Here is a 24,562-nt window from a genome sequence, read left to right as displayed (position 1 = left end):
GAACATAAAACACATTACCTATTAGATTTATGGATAGGAAAAAATTATGAATAGACAAGAGATAGACATTGAGATATATATGGGTAATTTTGTTTATACTAAAAAGTTTTTGTGCAAATAAAGCCAATGTAGCCAAGATTAAAAGGAAAGCAGAAAATTTTTTTTTTGGAGAAAGGTCCCATTTCAGATTATAGAGAAGCTTGTAAAATGGTGGCTTTTTCTAGTGCAGAGTGAGGACAGGGATGGGGAGACAGTTCAGAACTTTAAAATGCAGCCAAAAAAAAACCCTGAATTAAATTAAAAGAAAAAACCAAGAGAGTATCCAGCTGCCCTCAACAAACTCAGGGTATCAGGTCCTAATAAGTGCCATCCTAGGACCCTGAAATAACTTGAAAGATGGGAGTCACCATCTGTGATCTTTGCAGAAATCTAGGGAGCAGAAGTTCTGAAGAACAGATGTTTTGATGATTTCAAAAGGGGGGGGCATTCTTTAGTTCATAGGTCTGTGAGAGTGATTACAATGACAAGAATTCTAACATATTTTAGTTGGATGACTTGTTTACCATTCATTTCTGAAGAGATTGCTCCTTCTTTCCTACTGAGTGCATCTTTCCTTCTTACAAATATTAGAAAAGAAAGAAGTAAAACAAACCATCCCGCACAACCTCTCAACACATTGGTTGCGTGTGACAGTAAGTGATATTCCTTTCACACAGTCCCCCCACCTTTGGCAAAGAAGGGAAGGGCTTGTTTCCTCTGCTTTGCTCCAGGGACAAAACTGTATAACATTATATCAAACCATGAGTTTTTAGCCTTTGGAAGCAAGTGACAATTGCTATGTGTCAGCATGGTTTTTGTTCCGGACAAATCTTGCCAGACTAACTTCACTGTCTTTTTTGACAGGGTTATTCTGAGAGAGGAGTATAGGGCCATACACAATCTATGACTGGATTTCATCAAGGCCTTTGACAAAGCATGTTTTTTTTTTTCCTCTTTGGGAGCAAGATAGGGAATATGAGAGCTCAGTGATAGCACAGTGATGGGGTTCAGGACTAGTTTATCTGTGAATGGTGATTAATAGATAGCTGCAAGGCAAGTCCCTAGTGGAGTTCCCTAGGGCTCTCCTGTTCACATTATAAAATCAGACCTATCTGCAATATTGATTAAGGGATGGAGAGTTTGTATCTAAAGGGGATGGAGAACAATGAGAATTTTTACTAGTTCAAAGGGTACAAAATATTTGCCTTTTTACCATGACTAAGGAACTATTATTTGAACTCATTCAAATGAGATAATAGTCCTTCTCCCCTTTCTCCTTTTTCCCCTCCCCCTTCCCCCTCCCTCCTTGCCTTCCTCCCCTCTCTTCCTTTTTCCTTCCCCCTCATTCTCCCCTCCCTCTTTGTGTCTCTCCCTTCCCCCTCCCTCCCTTGTTTCCTCCTCAGAATATATCAGACTGAAATGATAAACCTTTATCAAATGTTATTTGATATTAGGATTGCAAATACAAAAACTACCACAACCATTCTTCTCAAGGAGCTTCTATTTTTACCAGAGGAGATATTATACTCATGTACAACTATACATAGAATAAATACAAAATAAAGAGTAGGGAAGAAAGGGAGAAGCAGTTCAGAAGTATCAGAGAAAGGCTAGAGATAGCTATAATTCATAAGCTAATAAATTTAGATCTGGAAAGGAAATTAAAAGCTGAATCTAAGATGCTTATTTTACAGATGAGGAAAGCTGAGTCATATAGAGATTAAGTGACTTGCCCAGTCCAATAAAAGTCTGAGGAAGAATTTGAACCTAGTCTTTCTGAGGTTTGATGTAGTGCTCTATCTACTACACCATGCTTTCTTTTTAGGAGGAAAATCAGACAAGTAAAGAAGTCCCTAAAAATGCAATTCTGAAAGTTCAAAGAAAAAAAACCCTTTCCAATAAGTAGAAAAAAGGAAAGTTTTGTCTAAAGAGAATTATGTGAGTACACAGGGAGCTCATCAACCATGTTGATGTTTGAAAGGCTCATTGAGAAAGTAAAATCATGGACAAATAATGAATGAAAAAGTCTGGCATTGCCTTAGGAGGGCCATTTTGAGAATGCTAAAGTAGGTGTGTTTGTGTGTGTGTGTGAGAGAGAGAGAGAGAGAGAGAGAGAGAGAGAGAGAGAGAGAGAGAGAGCGAGAGCACTGAGAATGGTAAAGAAAGTGAAGGAGAATTCCTCTAATTCTGGTCATCATGGGGGGTGTGGGGAAAGTAGTGGTGGCATGGTAGCAGTGACAGGTTCAGACCCCTCCTTAGGGTTGTAGCTTCTATACCACGTAACAGAAAGAAGGCAGAACTGAGTTTTTGTTCAAATTATTATTTTCTCTGCCGAGGAGACACTCTCTGTGCTTGAAAGGTCAGAACAAAAATGGCTAATAGGGAGTTGAAACTCAAGATAAGTAGGGAGATGGTAACCCAGCACCTAGCTACTCTTACCGAGTTTAAGTCACCAGACCAAAGACCTTGATCCAAGAATGCTCGAAGATCTCGCTGATATCGTACAGCCACTGTTAACATTCTTGGAAAAGATACTGGAGGAAGGGAGGGTTGCCATAGGACTAAAGAAGAATAAATATCTCCATTTTCTAAAGGAAGAGAGTGAAGTTGATTGAGTGTAGGTTTATGAGATTTGAATTAATTCCTGGAAAAATGCTAGAATATTTGATTAAAGAAAATGCTAATGAAAATTTACAAAAAGAAGAAGTAGAATGTAAGCCCCCTGAAGGCAGGACTATGTTTCATTTTGTCTTAGTGCTACAGGATTCTAATATTCTCTGTAACAAAGTGGTGTGGCACATAGTTAGGGGCTTAATAAATACTTGATCACAATGATGACTGATCACTCTCTTCAATAACGGGGCAGCCTGCAGCCAAGAAGACCTCAGTTGAAATCTGTCCTCAAACACTTATTAGCTGTGTGGCCCTGGGCAAGTCACTTAACTCTGTCTGCCTCACTTTCCTCACCTTTCCTGTCCTGGAGAAAGGAATGACAAACTACTCAAGTATCTTTGCCAAGAAAAGCCCAAATGGGCAAAGAGTTGAATGGGACTGAAAACTGACTGAGCAGCAGCAATCTCTTCCTTTATTAGAATATAATTTGTTTAAATGCCAAGATATTTGCTTTTGCCTTGGTATCCCCCAATGCCTTCAGCAATGCCTGGCACATTTGCTTCACTTGAGATAGTAAGCAAAAAGAGTCAGATGACCATCAAGAACAGGTCATGTAGGGGTGGCTAGGTGGTGCAGTGGATAGAGCACCGGCCCTGGAGTTAGGAGTACCTGAGTTCAAATCCAACCTCAGACACTTAATAATTACCTAGCTGTGTGGCCTTGGGCAAGTCACTTAACCCCATTGCTTTGCCCCCCAAAAAAGAACAGGGCATGTCAATCCATTCTCATTTTATTTATTAAATAGTTTAAGTGAATATTCTTGCTATATTATTTATTGAGACTTTAGTGAAGCACTTGACAAAAGTTCTCATGTTAGTCTTTGATGGAAAATGGAAAGATGTGAACTAGGTAAGGTTGAGAAATATATTTGGAGTTGAGTGACCAAAGATGATAGTCATCAACCATTTGGTGGCCTATTGGTGGGGGTAAAAGCTCACATGGTTCGATCCTTATCCCACTACTGCTTGCTATCTTAATGGCCTTGAATCATGACCAGATGCTAAATGTGCAAGTGAACCAGAATGAGGAAAGCTAATATTTTGGATGAGATGGTCTAGACCCCCAAAGACCTAGACAGGATGCACTATTAGGCTCAATCTAATAAGACCAAATTCAAAACAGTTAAAAGTAAAGTTGTGACATGAATTTAAAAACTAAACCAAAACTTTTTCAGGTTAAAAAAAGGAGGGTGGAGAGGGGGAGATATGGCCACACTGAAATTTGTCCAAAGTTTTGAAGTATTAATGAATAGCAACTTCACTATGAGTGATCTATTTGGTTTTAAGTAGCCAAAATTGGTAACCCGATCTTGGGCTGCATTGAGATTGGCACAGTGTTTGGGACTATGGAGGTCATATCCTGTTGTATTTCTATGTCTTGGTCAGACCCCATTTGAAGAATTGTGTTCAGTCCTGGGTTCCACATTATAGTAATAATAACAGATAACATTTATAATGTTTGGGAGTTTGCAAAGACTTTATAAACAACACCTCATTTTGTCCTCACAACACCCCTGAAAGGTAGGTGCTGTTATGATCAGCATATTGCAGATGAGGAAACTGAAATAGACAAAGATGCCTAGGCTCACACAGATGCTGCAAAATCACATTTGAACTCAGAGCTTCCTGCTTTTAGGTCCAGTGTTCTAGCTAGTCTGACAGTGAGATGTCTATGAAGTAAGAATCTTGGTTAGTTAGAGGAGGGTACTTAAGAGGATATTGATCCTGGATATCCTGGTTTGGAGGAATCAGCTGAAGGCAGTAGGGATGTTTAGACTGGAGAAGAGAAGACTCATAGAAAAACATGTTGTACTAAGATAATTAATATGTGGGAATGGGATTCGTTTCATTCTGCTTGGTTACAACAAGCATGGAGAGAAGTTTCAAAGAGACAGATTTTATATTTGTGTCTGGGAAGAAAATCTAACAATTCCAACTATCCATATTTGAAATTAGCTGCTGGGGAAAGTAATTGGTCCCTCTTTCCCCCCTCCCTGTTCCAACCCCATGACTTTTAATTATACACTTGATGGTCCCTTGACAACCATGCTGGAGAGTGCCTCCTTTGATAGGTATGAGTTGGACTAGATGACCTTTAAGGAACCTTCCAAGGGCAAGATTCTGTGCTTTGGGATGCAGAGAGATGGTATATATAACCAATATATGAATAACATGGACCTGAAAGGACTAGCTTATATGTTGGATGTCAAATCTGGGATCAAAAAGATTTCAGTAGGTTAGAAAAATGGGCTATCTGTAACAAGAAGGAATTTAATAGAGATAAATTTGATTAAAATAAAAAAGACATTAATGGGAGAGAGATGACTATGTTCCTTTCTGGGACCCAGTTTCCTCATCCATAAAACAAGAGGGTTCAACTAAATATCAGACCCCTAAAGTCCTTTCCAGTTTAAAACTGTGATCCTAGTATTTTACACATGGTAGGTGCTTATTAAATGTTTGCTAAATAGAATTGAATGTGTCAGTCATAAAGAGACAAAAACTCTTTGATATTTGTGTTCATTAATATAAGCATAGGATCTAATATATATACATATATGTATATATATATACATAAACCATATATGCACTTTGGCTATTGCCTTTAGTTCTAGACATTGTATTTAAGAAAGGATGTTGAAAATCTAGAGCACTTCCAGGGGAGGGCAACAGGATGGTGAAAGAATTTGAAGCCAGATCTTCCAAAAATGGTTTGAAATAATGGGGTTTTGTTGCCTAGAAAAGAGAAAACTTTGGGGAGACATGATTAACTGCCTTGAGATATGTAAGGATCATCCTGTGGAAGAAGGATTAGATTTCTTTCTCAGGGATCCAAAGAGAAGAACTAGGAACCAAGGGTGACAGTGTAAAGAATTTTAGTTCGAGGCCAGGAAACCCCTTTTAAAAATTCTACCAGATCCTCCCAAGGTTAAAAAGGAGATAGTATATTTCTGTCACCATGAGGCTTTATGCAAACATTGGATAGCCAGTCATTAGAGATGTGGTAAAGACAATTCTTTCTTTCAAATAAAATTTAACTTTTTTTAAGTTTATAAAAATATTTTGTTTCTAACCTCCTCAATGAAAAAATAAAAAAAAAAATCAACTTCTTAAGAGTCTTTCAGGTTGGACTGGATGAACCCTGGGGACTCTTCCAAGTCAGAGGTGCTGGGGTTTCATGCCATTGCAATTTATAGGCATTTTTTTCCACCTTGCATTGTATTCTGAGTCTTTCTGTTGTTTTAAGTCTATGTGTTTCATACTTATTTCCTCATGTGTATCATACTTATTTCCAGTTTTCCTTGAGGATGCCAAGAGAAGATGAATTAGTCTACCCCTTCCTGTAGATCACTAGAATCTTTGATTTCCCTTGGTGAATGCATGAGAGGTTTGTGTTCCTTTGGAAATGAGGACATAAGATCAAGTGAAGGGAGAGGTTGGGGAATGTGGTTCTTTTTATGCATATTTTTGGCTTATTTCTTAGGAGAAATAGTCTTTAAGAATAGCCTACCTTTTATGATAGGAATGGAAGAATGCATAACATCGAGCAACTCACAGCTCATGTTCTCACATTAGAATGTAAGCTTACAAACAGGAATTGTTTCATGTTTTTCTTGCTTCCCTATTGTCTGGAATCATGACTGAAATAGAGGAGTTGTGCAATCATATTTCTTGATTGGATAATTCACAGAATTATCCAATCAAAACATCTGAATCGGAAAACCCTTCCAAACCTATCCATATTAGTGCTCATCTGGCCTTGGTGTATATATATATATATATATATATATATATATATATATATATATATATATATTTTTTTTTTTTTTTCTCAATTTCTCCACTCAGTTTTGGACTCTTGGGAATGGAGACTTCCTGGTGTTCTGAGAGTCAAAACTTCAGTGATATAACTGAACTTTGTACCAGAGCAAGAGGATTAATTCACATCTTCATTTTTTTCTCATGAGATGATCTGGGAGAAAAGAATGATTATTTAAAATAAAAAAGTCCTTTCCTGCCCCACTCTGTTCCTGCTCCCAGGAGTGCCTTGGTCTCCTAGGATTTCTACTATGCCCTCTTTCTCCAATAGGCTTTTCTATAACTTTCCTCATTCATAAAATAGATAATTTGCTACTTATGACTTTGATGATGGTGGGATTCACTATAAGATTTGAAAACTCCTCCTATGATGTGAGCAATAATTTCTTCAAATACTCATCACACATTGTCTTGTTTTTAACATTCAAGAGAAGTCAATATTTTTTCACATTATTTCTGGATATTATTCCCATAAGAGTCTGAAAGGATAGCATTCCATTGATTATCTCATCCACTTTAAAGTAATTACTTTGTTAGGTAAGAATGCTTCCTGGCTGAATCAATTAATCAGAACTGATTGTGAACATGTCCTGAGGGAGAGACAGGCAGCATATATCAGGCAAGACAAACCACCACTGCCACCACTGTCACCACCACTATCACCTTGATGGATACTTCTCAAAACTGTGAACCCAAGAGCCTACTGAATGGCAGTTCTCTCTCTCCAATTACACTCCAAACACTAATCTTGCTTCTATCCCAGCCTCTGCAGCCATAATCGAAAATAGAGATCATTGAGAAGAAGCTAACTTTCCTCATCACCATGTGCCACACGTACTGACTGATTTCCATCAGCAGGAGATAATCACAAGAACCCCTCAGATCATTAGTCCTGATTGTCAACTCAACCATCATAGCTATCATCTGAGGAATGAATTCTTATGGAGAAGGGGCAAGACATTGACACTAACTGCCAGTGAACTACAATCCACAGAAAAGGTAGCTAAGTTAAAGTATCTAGATACCTGAAGGGAGAGACAGTAGGCAGCATTTGCAAGGCAGGTCAAATCAGCATTTTCACCCTGACCACTATCTCCTGTCAGACTCAATAGTGACAGTCTAGGACGTTGAACTCAAGAATATTAGGAACAGTCACTTTCCAGCCCATTGCCCTTAACCATCATGTGAAGATGTAGCGTGGGGGCCTGCTCCTGCGGGACTGTAGACATAGTTGGTGAAGATCAAGAACAGAAAATCCTTGCCTCCAAAGATTTTGGTTTTGCCCAGTGGTTCAACATGAAAAATGTATAATATTATCAGTAGAAATGACATCAAAGACAACGCACTAACATCTATGTTATCATTGTACTCTGAGGACCATGGGACCTTTCCAGATGAGTTGTTGTTGAAGCCTTCCAGATATGTTCTCTCCCTTTAGAATGTCAACTAATGACATCAGTGTGACTAGGAAGTCCTGAGAAAAGTTTTTCTTTTTTCTTAAAGTTTCCTGCTGATTGATGCCTGTTTTTACACAAGCATAATCTAATCTAATCAGATTTAATTTCCCAAGTATTTTCAGTAACTGGATGTGGCCTGTCCCACCAGGGATTAACTTGACAGAGATTTTCCTAACTGGGGGTTCAGAACAATAGTGATCAAACTCATAGCTTTTTATGGAAAATACACTTCCCAAAGATGCAGAATGCAGGACCACATAGACCTTAGAGGGCATTATAGTGTCTCTAGACAAGAACAATGACAATAACAAGGAAGAGGAAGAGGAGGAGGAGGAGGAGGAGGAGGAGGAGGAGGAGGAGGAGGAGGAGGAGGAGAAGGAGGAGAAGAAGAAGGAGAAGGAGGAGGAGGAGGGGAAGGAGAAGGAGAAGGAGAAGGAGGAGGAGGAGGAAGAGGAGGAGGAGAATGAGAAAGGAAGAAGAAAGAAGAAAAGAAGAGGGAAGAAGAAAAAGGAATAAAAGAAGAGGGAGAGAGGAAGAAAAAGAATTTTCTGAAGCACTTTCAGCTTTGCAAAGCATTTTTTTTGCAAGGCAAATGGGGTTAAGTGGCTTGCCCAAGGCCACACAGCTAGGTAATTATTAAGTGTCCGAGACTGGATTTGAACCCAGGTACTCCTGACTCCAGGGCCGGTGCTTTATCCACTATGCCACCTAGCTGCCCCTGCAAAACATTTTAAATCTTATTTCCTTCAGGTTATTATAAGTCAATTCAATGCTAAGTGGGAAGTGTACCTTACATAATGTTTCAGGATTAAGGCTTTCACCCTAAATATTAGTTCTCATCTCTGACATCTTTTTTCCTGCAGCCAGCAATATTCCAAGGAAGCAATAGAGAACTTTGCACAACATGAAGGATCTGACTGGAAATTTTACTCTTGAGCCCTTCAGCCTCAGCTTTGTTACAATCCAGGAAGAGGATTGTAGCCACCTCATTTTAAAAAGCAAAAGAGCAAATAGCCTAGGAGAGGTAGAGAATATTAATGGACCTTGTTCTATTGTTTTGCTAAAGTTTGGTTCATTAATTACTCCCCAAACTAGCCTAGTTTGAGTCCTGTGGAGTTATAACTCACAGTGACATGTGGTATATGAGTCAATATGATGCCCTGTGGATCTGCTTCTTTGAAGGTGGAATAAGAAGAGGAAGAACTACCCCCTGGAGACAACAGATATTTTGGGTATGGTTTCTGCTCACACTTTAAAAGAGTCAGCTGCTCTCATCTCTTGCAAGCATTTCACACACTCTACCCTCCTAGGTAATTACATCAGGACTGAACCTCGTTTGGTATTGTCATGAAACCATGTCACCAGTTCCTTAAGGACTCTAAGGGACTGAACATTATTCCTGGAAAGCTCTTGATCCTCCTTCAGCTGTTAAATGGAAAAGAGGCTCATGATACCCTCAGAGGGGCAATGCTTAATTACTTCCTGCAGACTGTAATGGAAAAATGATTGTATGGCCACATGCCCTATCAAGTTGAGAGCAATGGAGCCCCAAATGTTAAGGCAAGGGAAAGTGAATTTTTCAGATCTCTTTGCTTAGTCTGCTTCTACTGTCCTCTGATGTGCACCACATTTTAGGAAGATTCTAGAGAATCTGAAGAACATCTGGAGGAGGGAAACCAGGAGTATGAAAGACCTTGAGCTCATCACAAATGAGGACTTATTGAAGAAACCAGAGGCATTTATTTTGGAAAAGACTTGGGATGGGGAGGGAGGATGGAACTTGATGTCTTTGAGAATCTGGAGAGCTATAGTTTGGAAAACAGGCTAGAGGAGCTCTGCTTATCCCCAGAAGGTAGATCCAGAAGCAATGGGTGACATTGTAGAGAGGCAAATTGAGACGATTTAAGGATAAGCTTTTTGACCTAAGAGTTTGTTCTAAGGTAGAATAAAAGTTGCCCTAAAGTAGAATGATCAGCCTCCCTTCAATGGAGGCCTTCAAGCAAAGGATGGATGTTTTATATTTATTTGGTTGATTATAAAATCCCAGACACCATTTATTAAGCATGCTTATTTTATAGATGAGGGAACTGAGGCACAAGTAGGCAAAGTAAATTGCGTGAGGTCTCAGATTTGTCATAGACTGGATTAGAACCCAGGTCTTCTCCCAGAGTCAGTCCTCTTTCTATTGAATCATGCTTCCTTATAGGATGATGCTTTTTAAAAATATACATTGGATTGAGTGTCCTTTCCAACTCTGAAAAGTCTATCTAGGAAGAACTATTACAACATTTGTTTTGGTGATGTTCCCCCCCTCCCAATATATTTATCCTTGTTTGTTATGTTTATCCATCAACTGAAGGTCAGGAATTGAGGCCCAGTACCTAACCAATAGTAGGTGCTTAATAATTATTTCCTGATTGAGGGAACTACATCTATAAGAAGAGGTCAAGGGCAATAGCATGTCATCCTTTGTCTTTGTTTCACCCAGTAGTTCCAACTTCAGTGCTATAGATATAAGTGGCTCTTGGGAAATGTTGCTGATGGTGATCTAGTTGATGAAGTCAAGTCAATTTTTTTCTGCCCAGTCACATGAGTTCAGTTAGGGCAGGTCAGAAGTATATTGGAGAAAGAACAATCTCTAAGTTGTTTTAAGATGGAAAGGAATTGCATTAGTCAGCACTTAAAAAGATCTCCAAATTGTTTTTGATGTTTATACTACCAAGCTTGATGCCAGGATTCTTTTCTGATATATATATATATATATATATATATATATATATATATATACCTATATATATATGATATATACATATAATATGTATATATATATAAAATATATATATATCATATTTTTTGGCATTGGTTGGCAGTCATTCAGTAAGAATTTTTAAAGTATTTAGTACTAATAATGGAGGTACATCCAAAGAAAGGAAAAGTCGTCCTCAACGAGATCACAATCTGGTTGAAGTTACAATTTGAAAATAGTTCTTGGGTACTGGGAAAGAAGATGGAGTAGGAGTTGAGTCTTGAAGGAAACCTGGAGTTGAAGGGAAGGAAGGAAGGTATTCCAAGCATAGAAAGAAATATCTCTTCCAAAGTAAAGTTAAAATCTTCACTAACTCGGGGGTCTCAGACTGATTCTTTTAGACACTAAATATATAGCCTGAATGTGGGCTATTTTATTTTTAAATCACCAAGGGTGAGAGGAAGATGTGACTTTGCCTTCGTGTGTTAGGATCCCTCAGGCGACAGATGGGAAGTGAGCTAATTCATAAGAACTGGATAGACCAATGGTCAGAGCACAGAATTAGTAAACAGGATTTGAGCTAGTGTAAGGACTGATGTGAGCCAATCACAAAGCAAATATGCCAATTGTAGAGAAGATATAGAGAATTTCGGCACTAGGACCAGGGGAAGATTGAAGCTGAACCAGAGAGAATAGGAGATGAGTAAGTTCCCTCAAAAGGTCCTTGTTTTCAAAACATCAAGATTATGTTTCCCTTATTCTTTCCTCATTAGTATCCTCAACCCATACCCCAGTAGGATTGGCTTTAAGGGATTGCATCTTCTTCTGAAAAGGGGAACAAAAGCATACTTCTAATTAATTGCATGAAGATAAGATCTACATAATTTGGAGAAAATGATGAAATCGCATTATTTGGATCCTCTACAAACTTACGTTACTTAATCTGGGCCTTTACTTATAACAGGGTAGTCTTTTTACACTTCCCTAATTAATATACCATTTAACTCATCATTGTAGTTATTTTAATCATTTCCCCCTCCTCATACTTCTCCCAGCATCCTCTTCCCACCCTCCACCCTCTCAGCTGAAAGTCTTGCCTCATTGTTTTCCTCCCCCTCCCCACAAAATGGAGACCATTTAGTTAAAATTCCATTTTTCTTCCCTCCTCTTCACTCTCTCTTTGTCATCCATCTTGGCCTTCATTTGGCTCTCTGATGAAGAGAACCTTCTCTTTGTCACAGTAAACTTCTCCACCAGTCTCCATGGTCCCATTTCATTCTATTTATTCTAAAAGATTGCTCTCATTATCCCCACTCTCTCTAATTTTCAAACTCTTCCTCTTTATGGACATCTCAGTTGCCACTTAACTTACTTTCCTTCTCTCCCCAATGCTTTCTTGATCTGATTGTCCCTGTGTGTGATTTTTTTCTTCTTCTCAGCTAAATTCTTTGAGAAAGCTGTCTATAATTGATGCCTTCACGTTCTCATTTCTTACTTGCTTCTTTTCCCTCTGCAATTAGTTTCCTTTCCTCATCATTCAACTGACACTCCCCTCTCCAAAGTCTACAGGGATCTCTGCATTGTCCCTCATTCAATCTTCATCCTTTATGACCTCCTTGTAACCTTTAACACTGAGGATTACTAGCTCCTCTGGATTCTCTTTACTTTCTTGATTTTTTATGACATTGCTCTCCTCTGTCTTTTTTTTTTTAATTCCTGTTGGCATGCTCCTTCTAAGTTCTCTTTGAATATTTTTTCAGGCCATGCCTACCAACTCTGGGTGTTCCTCATAGCTCTTTCCTGGGCCACTTCCTTCTCTTTTTCCTCTTTCTTGGAAATCTCATCAGTTTCCAAGGATTTAATTCTCTATGAAGATGATTCCTAGATCTATATATACAGCCCTAGCTTCTTTCATGAACTCCAGACCTGCATCACTAATTGTCTTTTATACTTCTCAAAGAGCTTGCCCTATAGGCATCTCAAAATAAATATATTCAAGACAGGGCTCATCTTTCGCATTACTCTCTCCCTGCTCTCCAACTCTCCAATTGCTGTCCAGGGTACCTCCATCCTCCTAGTTACCTAGATTCACAATTTCCACACTCCTCTATTCCTTATTCACATTTAATCCACTCATTCAATCTCTTGTAAAATCTTGTTCTTTCTGCCTTTATGATATCTTTCATATGTAGTCATAGTTTTCCACTCACATAGCCATAACCCTAGTTCAGAATATCACCTCTTACTGGACTCTTTAAACCAATCTCCAGCCCTCAAATCTCCTCCCAGTTTAATTCCATCTCCACCCCTATAACCAAAGTGATTTTTCTGAAGTGTAGTTCTGATCAACATTTCACATTAATTATCAAGATAAGTTAAAAATGGCTATGTGACTCACACAGATGGTGATGCCATAAACAAATTAAGAAAGCATGGACTAGTCTATCTTAAATTTATGGATGAGGGGGAAATTTAAGACCAAAGAAGACATAAAGAGCATTACAAAATGTAAAATAGTTAACTGTGACTTTATAAGATTAAAAAGTTTCTGCACAAACAAAACCAATGCAATCAAAATTATAAGAAAAACAGAAAATGGAAAACAATTTTCTAATAAATGAGTATCTCTGATAAAGGCTTTATTTCTCAAATATATAGAGAACTGCATCAAAGTTATAAAAATGTAATACATTTCCTCAGTTGGTAAATGGTGAAAGGATATCAATAGGCAAAAGAAATCAAAAGAAAATATTTTCAAAGAAATCAAAGTTATCTATAGTCATTGGAAAAAATGTTCTAAATTACTATTGATCACAAATTAAAACAGCTTTGAGGTACCATCTCACATTTAGCAGAATGGCTTTTATGACATAAAAAGGAAAATATTGAATATTGGAGAGAATGCATTGTTGGTAGAGTTATGAACTGATCCAGTCTTTCTGGAGAGCAATTTGGAACTATGTCCAAAGTGCTATAAAACTAAGCATACCTTTTGATTTAGCAATACCTCTGTTAGACCTATATCCCAAAGACCTCCAAAATAAGGAGGGGAAGAACATATTTGGGTTTTTTTTAGGGTTTTTTGCAAGGCAAATGGGGTTAAGTGGCTTGCCCAAGGCCACACAGCTAGGTCATTATTAAGTGTCTGAGAATGGATTTGAACCCAGGTACTCCTGAGTCCAGGGCTGGTGCTTTGTCCACAATGCCACCTAGTTGCCCCGGAAGAACTTATTTGTACAAAAATATTTATAGTAGGGGCAGTTAGATGCACTGTAGATATAACACCATCCATAGAGCCAGGAGGAACTGATTTCAAATCTGGCCTCAGACACATAATACTTACTTAGCTGTGTGACCTTGGGCAAGTCACTTAACCCCCTTGGCTTGCAAAAATCCAAAAATAAATATTTACAGAAGTTCCTTTTGTTGTGACTAGGAATTGGAAATCTAAGTTGAAGAATGGCTCAATATTCTGTGGCATCTGATTATGATAGTCTATTATTGTGCTATGAGAAATGACAAGCAACATGATTTCAGAAAATCCTGGAAAGATTTAGACAAACTGATACATAATGAACCAGGAGAGTATTGTACATAGTAAAAAGTACACAGTTTGATGAACTGTGCTGTGAATGGCTTAGCAATTCTGAGCAATACAATAATCCAAGACAATTCCCAAGGACCAATGATAAAGCATACTATCTGCCTGCTGAGAAGGAACTGATATTGACTGATTATAGACTGAATCATGCTATTTTTCCACTTTCTTTCTTTCATTTTTTAATTTGAGCCTTTTTTTTACAAAATATGGAAATGTTTTACTTAATTAAAAATAAAATAATGACTTTGCAAAAATAATGAAGCGTAGGTCTAAGCATGTCACCCCTCCCCCACTTCTCCACTAGTCAGTCCCCATTTCCTCTGATATCAAATAAAAATGTTTCAGGTCGACTCTCAAATTCTTCCTAGCCTGACCTCTTCCTCTTCTATATTTCCAATATACTTCACCTTCCTCCACACACACACACACACACACACACACACACACACACACACACACACACACACAGATCTAGTTGCACTGCTTTCCCTGCTGTGCTGACATCCCATTTCCCATCGCAGTATCAAGGGACTACCTCTTTAGGTCTTTTGGCCACCTTTTCCTGCCTATATTAATTCAAACATGTTGGGAAAAGAGATGTATCTAGTAAGCACATTGATCATTCCCCATTCTCAGTACTGTCTAGATTTAGCTTTGTCAAAGAATTTAGAAAGTATGGCCTACATCAATTTAGACACTACTTTTCCCAGGCAAACTGGGTGTTGATTCCTGAGAACAGAATTTTTATTTTTGCTTTGATGTACCTTGAAATGTTTCCATTTATTTCCATAGCCAGACTGGACCTTCAATCATACATTTCAAGCTTTAAAAAAACACTTTCTTTCATGGAACTGGTCAAGAACATCATTCTCACTTTAAAAAATTATTAGTCTAAAATATAATCACATTCCTATTATCCTCTATTTCTATAGAGGAAAATCCTCTAAAGGAAGAAAATCTTCTGTAGAGGAAAATCCTCCATTTTCTATCATTTGACTATATCAAGATAACAAATGGACTCTGGAGGCCATTTCAAGTCCCACCGAATTGTGAGGCCCTAATGGACTAAGTTCAGCTTGAGGGAGGCAAGCATCTGATTTATGGAAGATATTTATATCTTTTAATAGTTCTGTGCCTTAAAATTCTATTCTAGAATGTAAGAGAAGAAGAGAGCACCCCAGATCATCAATCTGGTGTCAACACTTAGAACAATGCTATGGGGGATGGGGTAGAGAGGTCCTAGTTGGAAATATAACTATTGATAGAAATGAACAGGGCAGAATTCTCTCCCTACCTCCCCTACCACTATCCCTCCTGCCAGATTCAGTAATCACCATATTCCAGATGACAAAATTTGGCTTCCAATTTGGGAATTTTTTTTGCGATTATAACAATACATCATGTCACATGAGAACAAACTTCCAAATCACTCTCTCCATTCTATCAGACTAAATCTATTTATATCATCTTGCACTTTATCACACTGGTTTTATGATATTTTGATCAGAGCTGTGAAGGGAGGATGACTCTGTGAACTGGGGCTTCATTACCTATTGAGCCTGGTGATGGCTAGGAACTGTGAACTTGATATATGAGTGCTTCTTTCTGTGATAACAATGGAAGAGAGTAATAAATGAGGAGGGGTGAGTGTTGGGTAGTGGGCAGTTTGTTGGTCAATAATCAATTTTTAATCATTTACTGTGTGCCAGGGTGCTTAGTACTGGGTGTAAAAATACAAAAAGAAAGTGAAAGCTAATCTCTCCCCTCAAAGACAATCTAACATTACATGGTGGAGGAATTAGAAAAGTCCCAAACTAAGGCAGCCAGGTAAGAAATGAGCAGATGTCTGAACTGAACCCTTTTCTTAAATGGAGGTTTGAAAGTTTATGGCTCTTCTCATTAATCAGTGGGACAGAGGCTGGTGATGAAATAGAATACCAGGACTGATGGGATCTTGCAGGCCAATGAAGTTTTCCAACAATGAACTTCCTAGGGCATGACGGATAAATCAGAGAAGTCCCAGCATAGTACAACCAGGGGTAAAAATGCTGAACAACTGGTGTAAGCAGGCCGAAATTTTGTTTGTGTTCTTGAAAGGACTGTTTAAAAGCAGACCATGGGTGACAGGAATTGCTATTTCAGGGAAGAAAGAGGTGGTTCTCTCATTACTACCAGGGTAAAGAAATAAGCAGTTTGATGGGATCGACGGTAGAATAATGCTCAGACACTTAATAACTTTCCCATGATCTGATTCTTCTTGTCCATTTTTAGACCTATTAGAGGCTTTGGGCAGGAGGAATGTCTTCAACAATTAATACCAAAGGACCCCAGTTCATGTGCTTGTCGAGGTATCACTTCCCCAATGCCATGTTCTTTTTCGAGAATGAAGGAGAATCATTATTATGACTTGACACTTGATAGAGACCCTTAGTGCAGCAGTAGGCTAGGATATCCTCCACGTGCAGGAACTCTTTTAGGTATACTTACAGGGTCAACTATAATTGACTAATATGCTATTTTCAGATTGAAGAAGGAAAAATCACAATTTGAATGTTTGGCCTACATTGTAACTCAGTTTTGATTTGATCTCATTTTGATTCCTTTCCTGTTTTTCTTTTGCCAGGTGCCTCATCTCCAGACATGGAATCCAACTATGGTGGAGGTCTTCTTGACATGGTAAAAGGAGGTGCAGGCCGACTATTTAGCAATCTAAAGGACAACCTCAAAGACACCATTAAGGACACTTCTTCCAAAGTCATGCAATCTGTTGCCAGGTATGATACTTGTCCTCTCTGTACTTAAACAAACCGTTCTCTGTAGTGAGGCAAGTAACCAAAACAAACCCTCCTACTACTTATTTTGCTCAAAGACAGCTGTGTTTATAGTAGGTTTATATGGGATCATTGGCCAAGAACCTTTCCTGATGAGTGCAGTCAAGCTTTGAAGTGACAGTATCTCTGCTGCAGGCAATAACATATCCCTGGACATATGTATTTGAAACTCTTGGTTTCTCCACCAAATCTCTAAGGCTCCAAGTTTCTAAATCATTATTGCTCCACAATGGCAAAGGGAATTTACTCCTTGTCCTAGTCCAAGGAAGAATTTCAAAAAATTTACAGATGCGGACAAAGGAAAAAGAGTCAGTTGCAAATATGCTGTTCTAAAGAATAAGAATGAATATTCTCTGGAGTTTTGCCCATTGTCTACGTCAACAGTATGAATCTGGAAACACTGTTTGCAACACTCCTGATTGCCTTGCAACTAGATCAAAATGTAATTGAGGGTGGCTAGGTAGCACAGTGGATAAAGCACCTGCCCTGGAGTCAGGAGTACCTGGGTTCAAATCTAGTCTCAAACATTTAATAATGACCTAGCTGTGTGGCCTTGGGCAAGCCACTTAACCCCATTTACCTCGCAAAAAGCCCCTAAAAATGGTATTGAGAAATTTTAACAAAATAAATAATAATAATATAGTAAAACTACATAATATTAATTTGTGGTTTTTCTGGTCAATGATCGATTTAAGAGGTTTGCATTCCTGTTTGAGGTGGTCCTGGCTTTTATCCTCATCCTTGCATTTTTGTCATTCTGCTTTCTTGATCCCTTTCTATAGGGGAGTTTTTGCTACTATTTTATCTGAAGGCAATCTCATTTCATCTGTTAATGATTTGCCAAGACATTTTCTCTAGAACAGTAACAGACATTAGCTAACCTAGCACAACCCGGGAGAACTGGGCTTTCACATTTGTAAGTAGTTTTTGATTAAAAAGCAAGCATTTATTGGGAACATTCTAACTGTTGCTTCTGGTGATCTAGACAACACTCTAAGAGTCCAAGTCCCATGGAATGGGAGGAGTTTCTACCACAGGCAGTTTCGTACCAGTGAAATCACAGTTCCATTTCCTAGCCCTACTGGGTACCAGGCTGGAAGGGGACCTTAGCGACAATTCAATCTAACTTCCTCATTTTTGTGGATGTGAAAATAAAAGCTCAGAGATATTGTGACTTGTCCAGGGTCACATAGCTAATAAATTGCCATGGTGGGAGTTTATTTCAGGTCTTCTTGATTCCAAGGCCAATGTGTATTGATTATTCCATGATTTGTAATCTTATAGTCAATCAACAGCCACATATGGAGAGCCAATGATATTAAGAAAACACATTAGATGCTTAATGGGATCTTTGTGTTATAAAGTGAAATTCAAGAGCTGATCTTTTGGATAGACTTGGAGAATTACCAAGGGTTATACTGTGGATAGAGCACCAAGGCTGGAGTCAGAAAGACCTGAGTTCAAATTTTATCTGAGACACTTTCTAACTGTCTCACTCTGGACTAGTCGCTTAACCCTGTTTGCCATAGTTTTCTTATCTGTAAGATGAGCTTGGGGAGGAGATGACATGTGTCCAATGTCTTTGTCCAGAAAACCCCAAATGGGTTCATGAAAAGTTGGGTTTGATTAAAATTACTTAACAACAAAAAAAGAGTAACCAGCATTAAATAGATGAATAGCTGGTGAACTTTGAAATCAGAGAGTTAATTTAAAAAGATTCTAAAACTCCATTCTTGGAAGAGAATCTTGATGGGTCTCATTACAAGTTCCTTGTGATGGTGAACTTGAGGGCAAGGTGAAACTGAGGCTTCTTAGGCAGTTTGAAATACGGAACTTATTAGGAGACATATACTTGGAATAAAGTTTGGAAGAAAAGAAAGGCAAAACTAATCATTAGAGACATGAACAGTATCTCTGTGGGGAAGAGCATAGAAGTGAAGACTGAGGTTTGGACACCATCCAAGATGAGTAGGCAAAACACAGGAGTAGAAATTTCCCTCCAAATCAAAAGAAAGTTTCTATCTAGGAGAAGCTTACTTTGAAAAGATTGATAGACCATGTCAGAGAGCTAGAAAACTCAACAGTAAGAGTGAAGTGGATTTTGGATCAGACCATTGGAAATTTGGTGGGTTAAATAGCTCTACTATGTGCAGACATACTTGTACATTATATGCTGAGGCCTGTCCATGTAAAGTAACCTTCTCCACTCTGTTTTTTGTATGTTATTGGTCATCTATATATTATTTCTGCCTTTAAAATGTAAGTTCCTCCAAGTCTTGGCTTTTTCTGTGTATTTCTAGGGCTTAGCCCGTGTCTTGAAAATAAATAACTGCTTAAAAAGAACTTAATCCAAATTTTCTAAGATGATAAGTTACAGAGAAGAGGATGACCTGGATTGGGAGGAGTCCCTATACCAAAGAAATCATATTCCTTGACTGACTGTGTGGAAGCCTGGAATGGGGACCTTAGAGGCCACTGAATCTGATAACCTCTTCATTTTATGGATGAAGAAATTGAGTACCAGAGAAGTTCAATGACTTGCCCAAGGTTACACACGGTTGGTTGGTTGATTGATTTGTTTAGCTTCAGAAGAAATTGAAGTCATGGCCTTCTCCACCAATAAATACTTTAAACTTAATTGGCAAGATAGAAACAGAAATAAATACCCCTTAATAAAAGTGATGGAAATATGTCTCGCCAGTTGCTCCTATATAGTGATATACAATGATGTTAGACAGTGTAGAAGGATGTGAGTGGGGGAGAATTGAAGGTAGGAGGGAAGAAGATATTACGACTATTTTGACATGACAGGAGTTGCGTGTACTTGCCGTTCAGTATTAATATACCTTTGTGTTCCAAGTCAGCCATGTCTTGGGGCTTGCCATTTTGAATTATTTCAGTCCAGATTGTGAGGCTGGAACATTATTTCTAATGAGTATTCAACACTTCTCTGGTCTGGAATGTCATATGTTCTTAGAGTGACATCTAAAGGGGGGAATGAGGAGGAATCCTTTGGGCTTTGTAGATGGGATGTTGAAGTAAAAAGGATAGTGCAGTGAATCAATGTTGACAGCAGAGGGATGATTTCTTTGGCTGAGTAAATGTATCAATGTGATCAAAATTCATTTGTATGTTCAAAGAAAAAAAATTGTGGATCTCTTGGGATTCTTTTTTAAATTCTTTTACCAGGGTGGGGGATGAAGAGGACTAGTGATTTAAGGACAGAAACAAAGCAGATTAATTTAGTGCTGCTTGGACAATTATTAACCAATGTCTTGTCCTTTCTTGTCTTTAGTTACACTAAAGGAGAATTAGACATTTCCTACATTACCTCCAGAATTATCGGTAAGTTTCTTATTTTCTGTATGTCTGCAAGGACATAGTTTTGACCTGATACAATCATGAAGGATAGTCCTGTTTATCAAAATTCTTTTTGTTCCATTCTTAGTGATGTCCTTTCCTGCAGAAGGAGTTGAGCTAGGATTCAGGAATCAGATAGAAGATGTCCGAACTTTCTTGGATTCCAGGCATCCTGACCATTATACAGTATTCAATCTATCACCCAAATCCTATCGCAGTGCCAAGTTTCACAACAGGGTAAGTGATTCTTGATCTGGGGTCACACTTGGGATCCAGCCTGGGGGCTGTTCTAAGAGTTTGCCTGAAGAAGCCTCTTCCTTTGGTTGCAGAAGAGATTAAGAATGCCAGCTTTGGAGGATTTGTATAGTTCAGGATTTATTAGGTCTTTCTTAGAGATCCTGGAAAGTTCTTTGGCTGAAAACATATGCAGGAAGGAATCATATGTTGCCATGGTTGAGTTGATATTCACACCTTTTAATTTAGGGTGGAAAAATATTCAATGCTTGGCTTGCTCAGTGGGTTAATGTTAATGAAGGTCATGCTGGAGGTTTTCATCCCAAAGAGAGCAGGCAGTTTTTAAAGGAATTGTGGGATTAAGAACCAGAATGGTCTTGAGAATACATTCAGCCAAGACAAGTAAAAAAGTATTTATCATGTTTCATATCACCAAATTCTGAGGCTACAAAGGGAGGCGAGTCATCTGCTTCTAGTCCCTCACTTTATAGATGATGAAATGAAGGTAAAGAAGTGATTTGGGGGGACCTTTATCACTACCTTCAAGTATATGGAGGGTTCTCCCATGGAAGAGGGAATAGATTTATTCTATTTGGAAAGAAGTGTCTACATTATTCAGAGGACTGTGCTAAGTCCTCACAAATTTGATCTCATTTTATCCTCACAACAATCCTGGTAGTAGCTGTTATTATTATTGCTATTTTATAAATGAGGAAATCGAAAGAAGAAGTTAAGTGACTTGCTCAGGGTCACCTAGCTAGTAAATTGTCTGAGGCAAGATTTGAGCTTAGTTCTTCCTGACTCTATTGTGCTATTCAAGTATGGTCTCAGACACTTACTAGCTGTGTGGACCCGCTCTGCCTCAGTTTTCTTATCTGTAAAATGAGCATGATAATAGCCCCTGAATGCCAGGTTTGTTGTGAACATGAAACAATATTTGTTAACATTTTATAAACCTTAAAATGGTATATAAATACTATTTATGATGATGATGATGATCTCTGAATTCATTAAAACATCCAGAAAACAATCAATTCTCCGTGGTTTTTTACTTCTTATTCCAGCATTTGGATTCTTCAGGAGCAAGGAATAGGTGGCACTTTCCAAAGTATTTTTAAAAAATTCATTGATACAGTTTTGAATATTTTATTTTATTTTTAATTACATGCAAAATTAGTTTTCAGCATCATCTTTTTGAAAGCTTTTGAGTTCCACATTTTCTACCTCTCTCCCTTTCCTTTCCCTTCCCAATAACAGTGAGCACATTGCTGCTTTTTTCAAACATTTACAAAAAAGTTGCGGCTATTGGACCAATCCACTTGGCAAAATATCTTTTCTGACACCTCTGTGAAATTTATTACCATATCTAAAGTATCTGCATAACATAACACTGAAAATGAACTGGGTGAAACATTTTTAATTAAAATAGCAAAACAAAATTATGATGTCAACCAAGATTTGGAAATTGTTTTTGGTTCATGATTTGACCCTTTGGGACTATCATCTGGTGAAGTCTATGGACAGTTTTCAGAGTGCTTATAATTAAATAAGTAGTATTACAAATGAAACCAATTGTATTGAAATGCAATTCTCAGAATAATTCAGTCCTTAGGTTAAGAACCCTTAGTGTAAATAGACCTTTTGAACTACCCTTTTACATTTGATGCTTTCTCTGTGAACCATCATGCCTGGTCTTTTGTAAGGAGATCAGCACTTTTTAGGACTTGGGTTCTTAACCTGGATCAGTGGATAGATTTCAGGGAATCCATGACCTTGGATGAAAAAAAAAATTGCATTTTTATTTTTACTGGCATCTAACTGAAATTGAGTATTTCCTTCCATTATGAATTAAAAAAACCAAAAAGCAAACAACCCACTATGGTGAGGAAGATTCCATGGTGAATTACCAAAGACGTCTAGAAGACATAGAAAAGGAACTTAATTCTACTTCTGATTTGTTGTATGGGAGGCAGTGTGGTAGTGAGTAATGTCATGACGATAACAAAATGTTTTCTCAAAGAGAGATCAATACAATCCATATAAATCAAAGCTGTTTGGGAAGCCCTCCAGAATTTTTCAGTGTAGAGGGGTCCCTACTCCCATCTGTTCCCCTCCTACCCCTGGGTGCTTTTGTGCTTTCTCTTCCCTTCTTAAATTCCTTTGTATTTTCTTTGTTTTGGATTTATGTATGTGTTTTACATGTGGTACACCACTCCTTCCCTGAAGGGAAGATCCTTGGAGGCAGGGATTACTTATTTTATCTTTGTATTCCCAACACCTAGAGATTTGCTGGTGGTAGTAGCCAGAAAGATGTGGGATTGGAACCCAGTGACTCGGACACTCCGAAGCTGTGTGACCCTGGGCAAGTCACTTATACTCTGTCTTGATTTTCTCATCTGAAAAGGAAGGATAAAAATAGAACTACAACTCAGAATTGTGAGGATAAAATGAGATCATTTATGTGAAGTAGCTATTTTCTGGGCATTATCTAGAAGGAAATGACTTTCTGGTGATGTTTAATGAACCAAGTAGCCTATTGTCAGGCTTTGCTATTGATGAATGAGGTGACGCCTATTCCAAGAGTTTTTATGATATTTTCCCCTGTTTGTCACTTGGAAGCAGTTGCAAAGATTAGCTGAGGTCTTCCTTCTTGACCATGTTTTAGGCTATGTAGGGAAGCTAAATATACTGAAGCTGCTTGGGGTGATGAGTCTGGGATCTCAGAAATATTGTGCTGGGATTTCAATCCAAGTGCATTATTAAACTTTAACTTGGGTCAGGTCTTGTGGGAGCCCGTAGGAAAAGTAAAGGAATGAAAAACACACTCACAGAGTTTACATTCTATTGGGAGAAACAGCAAGGATCTGTTTAAGTATGGATAGAATAAAAGAAAAGAAAAAATATAAATAAATACGATTTAATAAAAAGCTCACTAGGTGGCACCATAGTGCACAGAGCACCCAGTCTAGAATCAGGAAGACTCATCACCTTGAGTTCAAATCTAACCTGAGATTTTTGCAAACTGTGTGACCCTGGACAAGCCACTTCTCCTTGTTTGCCTCTGTTTCCCCGTTTGTCAAATGAGTGGAGAAGGAAATAGCAAGACCATTCCAGTGTCTTTGCCAAGAAAACCCCAAATAGGAGCATAAAGAGTCAGACATGTCCAAAAATGACTAAACGTTTATGTCAAGTGCTTGGGAAGTGGGAAAGGAAGGAAGGCACTAGCAAATGAGCTGGATACTAGGATACTTTCCAAATATTTTTGCAGTGGTCATACTGAAATGAATTAAACATAGCCGCCATCATCTGGAGCAGACAAACCAGCCCTCAGCCAGGGCTAATGGATTGGGGACCGATGTGTTGTAAATGGTACGTGGTTTCTGAGATGGTGGAGAGAAGTGTGGTCTGGAGTAGCCAGGGATGCTATCATGGGGGAGGAGAGCTGAGCCTTGATGGTCATGTGGCATTTGGATAGGGGAAGAGGAGAGGGAGAGGGGTTCTATTATGGCCTTGAGCAATGCCCATTGCCATAGAAAATGTGCCAGCTTTACTGTTGTCCCCAGCATTCTTGGCACCTTCACTTATTCCAACTTGGACAGTCCTGTCTTGTCCTCAGCCTCTGCTGGCAGCTGTCCTCAGGCTCCTCTAATGCCACCCCTTCTATTTTGTAGCAGATGGCCCCAAATGAGCAGGATTGCTTAATCAGGTGTCACCCCGTTTTATTCTAAGCACGATGCTCTCTCCCCTCAGTCCATTAGCCACTTGTGGATCTTACTCACTTTGTTTCTTCCAAAGAGTCTTTG

At 38.5% G+C, this 24,562-nt stretch overlaps 1 protein-coding gene across 1 annotated transcript in view; it reads left to right on the top strand.

Moving 5' to 3' along the window:
* DNAJC6 (DnaJ heat shock protein family (Hsp40) member C6) overlaps window positions 1-24,562 on the top strand; it is a 122,321-nt gene that overhangs the window by 42,814 nt on the left and 54,945 nt on the right. The window contains exons 2-4 of the mRNA XM_074221247.1: window positions 16,958-17,108; window positions 20,461-20,510; window positions 20,614-20,762. Of these exons, the coding sequence (XP_074077348.1) occupies window positions 16,958-17,108; window positions 20,461-20,510; window positions 20,614-20,762 (350 nt within the window). The remainder of the gene's footprint in view (window positions 1-16,957; window positions 17,109-20,460; window positions 20,511-20,613; window positions 20,763-24,562) is intronic.

The sequence above is a fragment of the Macrotis lagotis genome, chromosome 2, assembly GCF_037893015.1.
Source record: "Macrotis lagotis isolate mMagLag1 chromosome 2, bilby.v1.9.chrom.fasta, whole genome shotgun sequence".
NCBI lineage: Eukaryota > Metazoa > Chordata > Mammalia > Peramelemorphia > Peramelidae > Macrotis > Macrotis lagotis.
The sequence above is the reverse complement of the archived record's forward strand: the minus strand, read 5'-3'. Positions and strand labels throughout refer to the sequence as shown.